General features: G+C 56.3%; 1 protein-coding gene across 3 annotated transcripts; it reads left to right on the top strand.

The window, feature by feature from the left end:
- The first annotated feature begins 717 nt into the window (after positions 1–717).
- On the top strand, positions 718–11,106 carry LOC102085455 (vasoactive intestinal polypeptide receptor 1). 3 transcript variants are annotated; one of them, XM_005508271.3, is made up of 13 exons: positions 718–1,073; positions 2,694–2,808; positions 6,152–6,259; positions 7,077–7,186; positions 7,410–7,507; positions 8,147–8,279; positions 8,517–8,670; positions 9,229–9,289; positions 9,547–9,613; positions 9,722–9,813; positions 10,223–10,352; positions 10,659–10,700; positions 10,909–11,106. In XM_005508271.3, the coding sequence occupies exons 1-13, from the start codon at positions 1,002–1,004 to the stop codon at positions 10,999–11,001; spliced, it is 1,275 nt and encodes a 424-aa protein (XP_005508328.1). In that variant the 5' UTR covers positions 718–1,001; the 3' UTR covers positions 11,002–11,106. The 3 variants fall into 3 exon arrangements, with proteins under 3 accessions (XP_005508328.1, XP_064895842.1, XP_064895841.1); XM_065039769.1 differs by lacking the exon at positions 718–1,073 and having other exon boundaries at positions 2,441–2,808; XM_065039770.1 differs by lacking the exons at positions 718–1,073; positions 10,659–10,700 and having other exon boundaries at positions 2,439–2,808.
- The last annotated feature ends 1,101 nt before the right edge of the window (positions 11,107–12,207 follow it).

The following is a 12,207-nucleotide window of genomic DNA, read 5'->3' as shown; positions in this document are numbered from 1 at the left end:
ATTTACCACTTGCTGCTGCAAAAGGGAACAACGGCCCTAAAGAGGCCAATGAGAGGCCAAGAGAGGTGTCCCATACAGGAATGGCAGGAGGTGGGAAGGTAGGATAGGAAGGCATGGGACAGGACAGGACAGGACAGGGCGGGACGGAATGGGATGGGACGGGATGTGATGGGACAGGACACGATGGGATGGGATGGGACGGGACAGGACGGGACGAGGATGGGATGGGATGGGATGGGATGGGATGGGATGGGATGGGATGGGATGGGATGGGGTGGGATGGGATGGGATGGGATGGGATGGGATGGGATGGGATGGGATGGGATGGGATGGGATGGGCAGCACTGCCTGCTGTGCTGGGGCCAGCAGAGCCTCCTGTGCAGGCAGAGCTTGAAGGAACATCCTGCCTTTGTGCACGCACCCTGCACCCCCCCTGCCTGCACCCCCTTTTCCTGCAGCCTTCAGCCAATTTGTCAGCTTAGCAGCACTGGAGGAGCAGGCAAGAGGTCTCCATGCCCCCCTGCGCATCCCCCTGTGCCCATCTGGTGTTCCCCAGGTCCCTGATGGGAGCAGATAAGGGGGTGCCGGGATCCCGGTGGTGGCCAGACTGGGCAGTGCCAGGCTGGGGTGTCCCCCCCCATGCTGCTTCTGGCATCCAACCCTCCGTGTGGGGAGGGGGAGCGGAGGGTGGAGCCTGGATTCCCAGATCCAGGAGCCGTGACATTCAGTCTTGCAGTCAGACGGAGCCCGTTGGTGCTGGGCAGGGACGGCAAGGTGGGGGGACAGCCAGGGCCACCCGAGTGGCACCCAGCAACCACCACGGAGAAGGGTCCCCAGAGAATTCGGAAGCAGGACAAGGAGTGGCCAGGGTTAGGGGGTGCAGGGTCCCGATGTGACCCCCCTGCCCTCAGGGCCATGCCGGAGGAGCTGGGGAGTCACCTTCCCCTCAGGGACTGAGCCGGGACAGTGGTGGACAGGGCAGCACAGGGGTGGCTCCAGCCATGGGGGGTCTGCGGCAGCCCCCCGGTGCCTGCACGATGCTGGTCCTGCTGCTCGCAATCCTGATGCTGCGGGTAAGTGTCACCATGTGGGACGGGACCACGCGGGGAGAGGGTGGGTGGTGAGCATGGTGTCCCCTGCCTGTGACAGCTGCTTGGGGGTCCGTCCAGCCCTGGAGAGCAGTGTGGCTGCAGTCCTGGCCAGCACGCAGGTGTCCCCAGCATGTCCCCATCCCTGTCCCCATCCCTCATGCTGCTTGACCCAGAGGTGCCACCGCAGCCCTGCAAGTCACCGGCACCGCTGTACCAGCTCAGGTGCTTTCACAGGAGGATTTACTGACATGCAGTGCAGGGACAGGCAGGGTGGGAGGTGGGTGATGCTGGGACACCGCGGCACCCCCAGGGCTGGGACACCCCTTGGGGTCCAACTGGGAGACCCAGCAAAGCTCCTTTGGGGTTCAGCTCTGGGGCATCCCCAGGGAGAGTGACCCAGCTCTGCCCTGCCTGGGGACAATCCCCTCCATCCTCGTGTGGGTCATAGAACCACAGTATAATTTGGGTCGAAGGGACCTTCCCAGCTCATCCAGTGCCACCCCTGCCATGAGCAGAGACATCTTCACCAGCTCAGGTTGCTCAGAGCCCCGTCCAGTGATGTTTTAACATTCCAGACTTTCCTTCAGTCCTTGGGTCCGCTTGCCCACCCTCATCCCTCTATTTCTCCAACTTCTATATCTCTGTCCACACACCTAAAACCATCAGCAACATGTCTTGACCCATGTCTTGACCCAAAGAACCCTGTCCCAGAAATGTCCCATATCCAGATGCTGCAGCCTCCACCGCATCCTCCCAGGGGCATGGATGCTCAGGAATGAGCACGGATGCTCGGGAATAGGTGTGGGTGTTTGGGAATGGGATGGATGCTCAGGAATGGGTGTGTCAAATTGATGGCACGCTCTCACTCCAACCTTGAGCTCCCAGCTCTCCAGATGGAAGCCAAGGGGGTGAAACCCAAAACTGGGGGATCCCAGAGAGCTCAGGCCACTGAGCCACCACATCCCTTGCATTTTTGGGAGCTGCGGGGTCAGGGCATGCTCCTTGGTGTCTCAGCACTTCTCCGAGCAAACCCAAAAGCTGTACAGAGATCAACATGCCCGTTTTGCAGCATCTCCCCAAAGAGATGTGGTACAAGAGGCGGGTGAGCTCCGATGGCCATTGCCAATGCCTCTGATTAAAATACACCAGCCTGAGCGTGAACAAAACCCGTGTGAGCAAAACCCAGACGTTAAGGGAAGGATTAGACATGCCCGAAGATGTGTTTGTTGTTTTTTTTTAATCTATAATTACATGGTTTTCTCGCTCAGGCGTTGAACATGCTCGCCTCTGCCCTGCCGATGGGCTTGGCCCCTCCGCCTGTAAGCTCAGCTCCTCTGCATGGAACCTGCATCTTGACGGAGCGGTGCCCTGAAGCGTCATACGCTTTTGGAGGGAATTAGGAATAATTGCAGCGCTTCTTTATGGTGTTTACAAAGCAAACAGTAGAAAGCTAAGGAAATGTCAGGGCCCAAAAGCATGGTTACGCAGACAGGCTCTCCTGGGGCTGGCTGCAGCAGAAATAGTGAATATCGGCTGGTACCCTGCCTGCTCAGGTCTTTTAATGCCCAGCGTGCTACTGACTGCCCTTTTCCCCTTCCCAAGGTGCGAGCGACACATCCCGACTGCTCCATTGTCCTCTATTTCCAAGACCAAGAAGCTGAATGCCTGGAGATTATCAGGACTGAAAGCCAAAGGCCAGCACCCCCCGGGCAGCAAGGTGAGTGCGATTTGCTGCTGTGCGCGGGGCTCATCTCCCTCGACTGAACGGGGGGAGGGATTTGCTAACAGGAGGATGACACACGATTGTGGGGTTGCAGAGCACATACGGATGCAGAATAAGATGTATTTTCAGAGAAATGGGGAGCAACGCCAAGGCAAAGGCTGAGGAGCATCCTCGGAGAGCCCCAAAAATGCTGCTGCAGGGAGAGAGGGGCTGAGATTGCAGCTGGGAATAACGGGCGGGCTGAGGGATTCAAACACCTGCCTGAAAGGAGCTTGGAGCCAGGGGGGGTCGGGCTCTGCTCCCCAGGAACAAGCGCCAGGAGCAGAGGAAACGGCCTCAAGTTGCGCCAGGGGAGGTTGAGGTTGGATGTGGGAACAATTTCTCCCCCAAAGGGCTGTGGGGCATTGGAACAGGCTGTCCAGGGCAGTGCTGGAGTCACCATCCCTGGAGGGCTGGACAGATGGACATGAGGTTCTCAGGACATGGGGCAGTGCTGGGGGTGGGTTATGGTTGGACTCGATGATCTTGAGGGTCTTTTCCAACCAAAATGATTCTGTGATTCTGTGAAATAACCACAGGGGCTGAGTCCCCCCGGATTTATGGCATGTGACAATGACAGTGTGGTCCATGCCCCTGGCAGATCCTCCTGCCCCACTCCCATCCTCCCTGCCCCAGTGCTCTGGGACTGTGGGCACAGGCGTTACGGAGCCCTGGCCACCAGCACACTTGTCACACAATGCCTGTCACCCCTTCATCTCTTCTTCCCTTCCTAATTCACTTAGTTTTGATGCTAAACATGTTTTGAGCAACTTAATTTTTACATATCCGGGGACTTATAAACCAATTAACTAACTGAAAAACAGTTTTAAAGTATTGCTTTTGTACTTTTTTTTTTTTTAATTGCATTTCAGTTTCCATCCAAAAACATCTTGGCTCAAATTCTGGGTAAAAATTATCACCTAATGAATAAGAAATGCATCATTCAGCGGGTTTCATCTAATACAAATGTAAAAATGAAGCATCTCAATAAATGCATGTTAAGGTGCATAATTGCTTAAGTAACTCTGCAGAGATATAATGTATCATCCGGCTTAGCAGATAAAGGCCAAGTTGATGGGAAAATGTCCATTTTGCAGCCCAGATCATGCCAGACGGGGGGGAAGGAATATCACTGTAGGAAAATAACCAAGAAGCATGAATGCATAATTAAAATCAGTATTTAATCTCAGGTTTCCTGCTTAACTGCCACCCCCACTGCCCACCTGAACTGAATTTATCACTCCCCAACTTGTTGCTTGTGCCAGATGGAGGGGACAGCTCAGACGATCTGGACATGGTGGCAAAATAGTGTGAAGGGACAGAACAGGGACCTCTGGCTTCAGCATCCTCCTGGGGAACCCACCATAGGGCCCTAAAACTGGTCAGAGATCACGTTTGCAAAGCTTTGCCTTCCAAATCTGCTCCGGTGCTGGCGGCGTTTACTACTCGGAAATATCTGGGAAGAAATAACCCAGTGGTTAGGCTCATATTATCTCATTTGGAGGTCTCCAGGTACCAGTTAGAGCAGCAAGAAATAGGGAGGCAGCCCTGGCAGGTCTGCGTCTAATTAGCCAGTAGAAATGCTAAGCAGGAACTTCCCATCAAGCTGCATTTTGAGGGGAAAATGCTCTTTTCGGTCACGTCAAGGAGAACGTGGCAAGGATAATGTTGATCTTGGTGATGTTTCAGCCCTGAGCTGGGAAGAACAGAATAAAGGTGGTTGCTTTGTGTCAATCCAAACCAAGAACCTCGGGCTGCTGAGCTGCACTGGTTGGGGACGGGGGACAGTGTGAGGATGTGGTGGCTCCTGGGGACCAACAATATGGGGACACTGAAGGCACAGCTCCTGCCTGTGAGGTTCGCAATGAGACACAATTTCAGTTCCTTTGCTCACGTTTTTTTGCCGTGTCCTCCTAGAAGTTGCCTCAATCACATCTTCTCCATGGCAGAGTTGTTCCAGTTTTGCACAGCTCTATGTAATGAGATTATCTTTTTAGATGTCACAGCAGCTATGGTGAGGGAAACAGAGTTGGAAGGAGGACTTAAATCCCATTAATCCCAATTGCCGTGCTCAGTTCACCTGTCTTCCAGAGCAGAAATTAAGACATGCCTTGTTGTTGTGATGACAGCCCTCCAAATCCCTCCAGATACCAACAGACAGCTTTGCTGAAATCGGAGAAAACTAATTAGACTTGTCTGAGTCCACATTCCCTGGCTGGGAATAGATGTGGCTGCAGGTTAATAATGTATATCTACAAGGTTAATAATGTACATGCGCAAGAAGAGCTGTCCTGGAGGTGTGATGTTTGTGTCTCATCCCGGTGTGCTAATTCTTCAAGGTCCCATGTCTGCTTGGCCATGCTTGTTTCCAAGATGATTGGAGAGTCATTTAAGGATTAAATTAGTGCTAGAGAGAGAAGCAAATCACGTTTAAGCTAATTGCTCTCCTGCGAGTCTGGCAGTGCTTTCTCCTGTCCTGCTCCTTTGTGCTGGAGAGACATCCAGAGCTGAGCCCCCACAGCTGCTGGATGCAGAAATCCAGCATTATCATAGAATCACAGAGTCATCTGGGTTGGAAAAGACCCTCAAGATCATCAGCTCCAACCATAACCCACCCCTGGCACTGCCCCATGTCCTGAGAACCTCATGTCCGTCTGTCCAGCCCTCCAGGGATGGTGACTCCAGCACTGCCCTGGGCAGCCTGTACCAATGCCCCACAGCCCTTTGGGGAAGAAATTGTTCCCAGATCCAACCTCAACCTCCCCTGGCGCAACTTGAGGCCGTTTCCTCTGCTCCTGGCGCTTGTTCCTGGGGAGCAGAGCCCGACCCCCCTGGCTCCAAGCTCCTTTCAGGCAGTTCAGAGATCAGAAGGTCTCCCCTCAGCTCCTGTTCTCCAGCTGAACCCCCCAGGTCCCTCAGCTGCTCCCATCACACTTGTGCTCAAGACCCTCTTTTAGATGTCACCAGGAATGTCCCAGCCTTTCCTGTGCCCTTGTCCTCAAGGGTTTCCCCGCAGGAGCTCATGGTCTGATGTAGCCCCAGAAAATATGAGGTCCATCTCATCGTGGGGCTCAAAGAAAAGCTCAGCACCAAGGGAGGTCATTCCAGAACTGGAGCCGGGATGTTCCTAATTCCTGTGGGGTTATGACATGGCCTGTAGATTGGGTGATGGCTGGACACTCTCCCATTACAGCCGCGGGGCTGTGCCTGCTGTGGGCTGTGCCTGTGGACCAGGGGCTGTGTGTGTGTCCCCAGCACGTCCCTTCCTGGTGGCACTAATGGTCTCGTCCCTCCCCAGGCTGCCCGACCGAGTGGGATGGAGTGAGCTGCTGGTTGGCCGTGCCCGTCGGCCAGTCCCGAGCCGTCACCTGCCCTGACATCCTCCATGTCTTCAAGAAGTCCAAAGGTGTGGTGTTCTGAATCCAGACTGCTCGTCCCCTGGGACCAAGGGCTGAGCTGCACCCACCCTGCCTGGGATCCTTCTGCCACCCCAGCCCTTCCCCTCTGCTCCCACGGCTCCTGTGCCGTCCTAAAGCCTGGCAGATATGGGTGGAGCAGCTCTGCTGCGAGCACAGGCGGAGAGAGTTGGGGTGTTCAGCCTGGAGAAGTCTCCAGGGAGACCTCGTTGTGGAGTTTTCAGACTTAAAAGGGGCGGAGAAGAAAGATGGGGACGACTTTTGAGCAGGGCCTGTTGTGATAGGACAAGGGGTGATGGTTTGAAACTAAAGGAGGGAGATTCAGGCTGGCCATGAGGAAGGAATTGTTGTCCCTGAGGGTGGTGAGAGCCTGGCCCAGGTTGGCCAGAGAGGTGGTAGATGAACCATCCCTGGAGACATCCCAGGCCAGGCTGGACGGGGCTCTGAGCAACCTGAGCTGGTGAAGATGTCCCTGCTCATGGCAGGGGGGACACTCAATGAGCTTTCAACGTCCCTTCAACCCAAACTATTCTCTGATTCTGTGATTCATGGTTGCTTTCACATCCTGTCCTAAGATGTCCTGGCACCTCCAAGCACAGCACCGAAGGGCAGAGATGAGACTGGGATGGAAGGGATGGGGCAGCCAGGCCCTTTGGGTACCGCGCTGCTGTCACAGCCAGGATGCTGGTGCTTGGATTTAGTCTTCGTCCCAAAGATCAGGGTGCCCATCCCAGGCAGGACATTTCGGGGATGCTGATGCAGAGGCCATGCCCGTAGCTCTCATGAGGTCCCTTCTTGCCGCTGCAGCGCTGATCCGGAGGAACTGCACTGAGTCAGGATGGAGCTTCCCCAGCCCCCTCTATGGCAACGCCTGCGAGCTGGAGGCCATCGGCAGCAGCAACGACACCGAGGACAAGGCAAGAGGGTCCCCAGGGGGCGGTGGGACAGGATCTCCCTTCCTGGTGTTGACCCATGCAATGAAATATAGGGGGCACACTTGGGGATATCTCATTGGCCTCATCCTTGTTGCCGGGCTGCCCAGGGGGATCACAGCTTGGCCAAGGGTTGGGGCATCAAGCTGTCACCTCCATGCCCATCCCAATCCATGCTGCCTCACTCCACTGGTGCTTTCCCTTCCAGAAAGGCTATTTTGTCACCATGAAGGTGCTTTACACCTGCGGCTACTCCACATCCCTGGCAGCCCTGATCCTGGCCATCGGCATCTTCTCCTGCTTCAGGTAGGGCTCAGTGCTGGCTGCTCCATGGGCTGCAGCTGGAGGGAAGTGGGGTCAACCCTCAGCAGGGATGGCTGCTCTCAGTGTCCCCCATCCCAGAGCAGCCAGGGTCCATCCCTGCCAACATGGACACGAGGCATGAGAAGAACTGCAGCATTGTCCTTTCCTGCTGACACGGAGCCTTCAGACCCTCAGGCTGCCCATTTTAAGCTTTGTTTTTGCAGACCTTTCTGTGCTGCAGAAGGATGCTCTCCGGGGGTGGCTGGAGGATGTTCAGCCTGGAGAACAGGAGGCAGAGGGGAGACCTTCTTGCTCTCTGCAACCGCCTGAAAGGAGGTTGTAGCATGGAGGGTGTTGGTCTCCTTTCCCAAGTAGCAAGCAATAGGAAGAGAGGAAACGGCCTCAGGTTGCACCAGGGGAGGTTGAGGTTGGATCTGGGGAACAATTTCTTCCCCAAAGGGCTGTGGGGCATTGGAACAGGCTGCCCAGGGCAGTGCTGGAGTCACCAGCCCTGGAGGGTTGGACAGACGGACATGAGGTTCTCAGGACATGGGGCAGTGCCAGGGGTGGGGGAACGGTTGGACTTGATGAGCTTGAGGGTCTTTTCCAACCAAAATGATTCTATGATTCTTCCCCCCGTAGGAAGCTGCATTGCACCCGGAACTCCATCCACATCCACTTCTTCACCTCCTTCATACTGCGCGGGGCTGCCGTGTTCATCAAGGATGCTGTCCTCTTCTCGGATGAGTCTGTTGACCACTGCACCATGTCGACGGTGAGGTGCTGAGCCCCAGCATGGTGCAGGAGTGGCAGGGGAGGGGTCTGGCTGCATTTGCAGTAGATTTAGCACTGCAAAGAGGAGGGGGAGAGAGGCTGTGAACCCGGGAAGGAAAGGCTGGCTTGGGTGGACTTCAGGAGCAGATGATCAGTGAGACTGATCATCCCTATGTCCCCAGGACAGAGTTTGATGCCAGCCAGCACTCCTGAGCCTTTCTCCTCCTCATCCTCACAGGTGAACTGCAAAGCAGCCATCGCCTTCTTCCAGTACTCAGTCCTGGCCAACTTCTACTGGCTGCTGGTGGAGGGCATGTACTTGCAGACCCTGCTGCTGCTCACCTTCACCTCCGACAAGAGGTACATCTGGTGGTACATCCTCATCGGCTGGGGTGAGTGCAGGACCCCCTTCCCCATCACCCCCTCTCCAGTGAGGTCCCATTGACACAGACTGGGGTAAACTGGTTTTGGGGTTGCCTGGATTTGCTGTTCTGAGATTTGCGTGGCTGGGGGTCCCCAGGCAGGATGGTCCCCATGGCTGCTCTTGGCATGTCCCCGGCTCTCCCAGCATGGCCTCCTGCCTGGTGGGGCACCCACCAGCTCCTGCCAGACCCAGCACGGCCTGATCCTCACCCTCGTGCTGCTGATCCATCCTGGACATGGTCAGGATGGGACAGAGCGAGGTCCTTCCTTCTTCCCACATCCATTTGGGGCTGGAAACACCCATCCCAGGAAGCCAGGTTAGATGTAAAAGCACAGAGACAGGAGGTGACACACAGACAGGCACATCACCTTGAGTGGGCACCATCTCTTTTCACCTTCCTGCCACCTCCAGGGCCCCAGACCTGACTTAAACACGTGTTTTTGAGGACAAGGGATGGAGGGAGGTACAGGGGACCCACAGAGCCCTGGGGTGACTCCACGTGCCTGTCTGGGTCCTGTCCTTGCAGGTGTCCCCATGCTGACGGTCTGTGTCTGGGTGGTCACCAGGCTGCAGTATGACAACCATGGGTAAGAGCAGCAAACCCTCTTCTTTTTGCGGCTCGGCCATGTGTCCCCCATGCAAGACACAGGGGACAAATCCCTTGCGTAGGAGCTTCAGGAGGGGAGAAGCAGGGCAGAACTTTATTAATTCTTTAAAGCTATTTCTATTTTCTGGTGGGGCCCACGCAAGATGTGCTGTGCAAATGGGGCTGGGGAGGTGGGGGGACAAGACCTAGGCTAAAAGGGTGCAAGTGGGTGGCAGAGCCTTTTCTCCTCTCCCGTAGGTGCTGGGATGACTACACCAGTCTCTACTGGTGGGTGATCAAGGCTCCCATCCTCCTGGCCATATTTGTGAGTATGTCTCCTGAGCATCCCTGCCCCAGAGCTGAGGGCCCCATATGGACAGAAGGACCTGACCAGGGGTCTATGCAGAGCCTGAGACATGGCTTCCCATGGCAGGTGAACTTCTTCATCTTCCTCAATGTCACCAGAATGTTAGCGCAGAAGATCCGATCCCCGGACATCAGCAAAAACTACAAGCAGCAGTACATGTAAGGGCTTGCTCGGGCAAGGGGGTGCTCCCCTCACCCTGGTTTCTGGGGGACCCCAGGGCAGTAGGGACCCTTCGCTGGTGAAGCACAGAGAAGGACCATACTTGAAGCCTCCAACACCTGCTTTTCAAGGAAAACCTATTTTGAGTTAAGACCAAAGTCTTGGGAGGGCTTGTCCCACAGGGCAGCAGGATTGGGTTGGCCAGAGAGGTGGTGGATGAACCATCCCTGGAGACATCCCAGGCCAGGCTGGACGGGGCTCTGAGCAACCTGAGCTGGTGAAGATGTCCCTGCCCATGGCAGGGGGGGCACTGGGGGAGCTTTGAAGTTTCCTTCCAACCCAGACTATTCTGTGATTCTATGCCCATCGCTTGCACCCAGTCCCCTCTCACACACCCAATCTCCACAGGAGGCTGACAAAATCCACACTGCTCCTCATCCCTCTCTTTGGGGTACACTACGTGGTGTTTGCACTCTTCCCTGAGCATGTCGGTGTGGACGCCCGGCTGTACTTTGAGCTGGTCCTCGGCTCCTACCAGGTACAGACTGGGGAAGATGAGTAGGGAAAACATCCACATACCCAACCTGTCCCATCCCAAGGTCACACCAGGAGACTCTGGGATGTGCCTCTGGGGCTTTGCACACTTTTGGGAGAGGTGTCCCAGCCACCCCTCAAACCCTAGGGACAAAGCATGGGGATTGTGGCCGGGTGAACAACTTGTACTGATCCCATACCCCAGCTGCCCATGGGTAAGAGGTGTGGGAGGATGCTAAATCCAGGCAGCAGATTAATACAGAAGGGTCCAGCCACTTCCCTCGGGTGACATTTGCTCTGTCTTTTTGAGGGGTTCCTGGTGGCTCTGCTGTATTGCTTCCTGAACGGAGAGGTGCGTGTCCCCCCGTGCATACATGGCCCTGCAGACCCCCCTAAAGGGTGCACCCCAATGAGCATCACACCCACACAGCCATGCATCGGCGTCCCCACCCTCTTGCACCCCAAATCCCTTTTTGAGCCCAAGGTGCAGCTCCTGCCCCTCCCGTTGGGTGCTGGTGGGTGCCCCCGGGTGCCAGCACCGGTCTGTGGTGTCGGTTCAGGTCCAGGTGGAGATCAAGAGGAACTGGGGCAAGTGGCAGTCGTCCATGGAGAGCAACGTCTTCAACCTGGTCACCCAAGACTTCACAGCGTGATGAGGACGGTGTTTGGGGGGAAATAGTTCCTTGAGGATTGTGCTGGTGGTGAAGCTGCATGGCTACAGTCCCAGAAACACAATAAAAAAAGGATTTTGTAGGTTCTGGGGGGCTGGCATCCTCAGAGGGTGGTGTGAACTGCTGTTGGGAAAGGGGAGGTTGAGTTTGGATCTGGGGAACAATTTCTTCCCCAAAGGGCTGTGGGGCATTGGAACAGGCTGCCCAAGGCAGTGCTGGAGTCACCATCCCTGGAGGGCTGGACAGACGGACATGAGGTTCTCAGGACATGGGGCAGTGCCAGGGGTGGGGAACACTTGGCCTCAATGGTCTTGAGGGTCTTTTCCAACCAAAATGATTCTGTGATTCTATGGGGTACCCCCAGCCCATGCAGCAGGTCCAGGCACTTGGGGCAGCGCTCCGTGTCCCAGCTGCACCAGGCAGGGGCTCAGGGTGGGTGTTAGCAGCACCCGGGGGGCTCTGGGGTTGGGTGCAGCCGGGTTTGGCCCCAGCAGGAGCGTTTCAGCTGCAGGGTGGGCTGAGGAGAAGGTGCCCGAGGCAGAGCCCATCTGCAGCACGGAGGAGCAGGATGAGACCCCCTGCATTGGGTGAGCCAGGGATGGGGTTTAGGGTGCAGGGGTTTTGACTGATCCCTCTGCACTTCCCCTGGAGCCATCACTGTGCCACCCTGTGCCTTAGACACCCCATTGGACCCTGTCCCAGCTCGCTGGTAGCAGGGAGCTGAGCCTAGGAATGCCACCAGGTGCTCTGTGACATCAGGCAGAACGGGGACAGGGAGGTGACACCAGCTTGGGGATTGCCTGGGTGTGCCTGAAGCCACCGGAGCCACCACCCAGAAGGTGAATCATCTGCGGGAGTGGAGCAAGGGGACACGGGGGGCTGTGGGGGAACCCATTTCTGCAGCACCCCCTTGTTAGACAGCCCCTGGTGCTGAAGTCACCTCCTGCCCCACCATGGCCACAAAGCCCTGGGGTGCACTTTCCCAGCCGTGTCCTCAGCCGCAGCCCCGCGGGTGCCCCTGCTTGCAGCAGGGCCAGGACAAGGAGGGGATGGACCCCAGAAAGCCACCAAAATCCTGCAGCCCCTCAGCCACCAAAGCTCTGAAGCAGCCACCATGATGCAGCTCAGCAGGGCGGGGTGAGCCCAGACCCCCGTTTAACCAAGTTCACTGCCCCGCGATGCCAGCAG

The sequence above is a fragment of the Columba livia genome, chromosome 23 (assembly GCF_036013475.1).
Source record: "Columba livia isolate bColLiv1 breed racing homer chromosome 23, bColLiv1.pat.W.v2, whole genome shotgun sequence".
NCBI classification, from domain to species: domain Eukaryota; kingdom Metazoa; phylum Chordata; class Aves; order Columbiformes; family Columbidae; genus Columba; species Columba livia.
This window is presented reverse-complemented; position numbering and strand designations above follow the sequence as displayed.

What these genes read in the sequence shown, in the direction of transcription:
- LOC102085455 (XM_065039769.1), top strand. Translation starts at nt 2,550, where the DNA reads ATGTCAGGGCCCAAAAGCATGGTTACGCAGACAGGCTCTCCTGGGGCT. An exon ending in TGTCTTCAAGAAGTCCAAAG is followed by an intron (nt 6,260 to 7,076) that starts GTGTGGTGTTCT and finishes TTGCCGCTGCAG; the next exon opens with CGCTGATCCGGAGGAACTGC. An exon ending in TGGTCCTCGGCTCCTACCAG is followed by an intron (nt 10,353 to 10,658) that starts GTACAGACTGGG and finishes TGTCTTTTTGAG; the next exon opens with GGGTTCCTGGTGGCTCTGCT.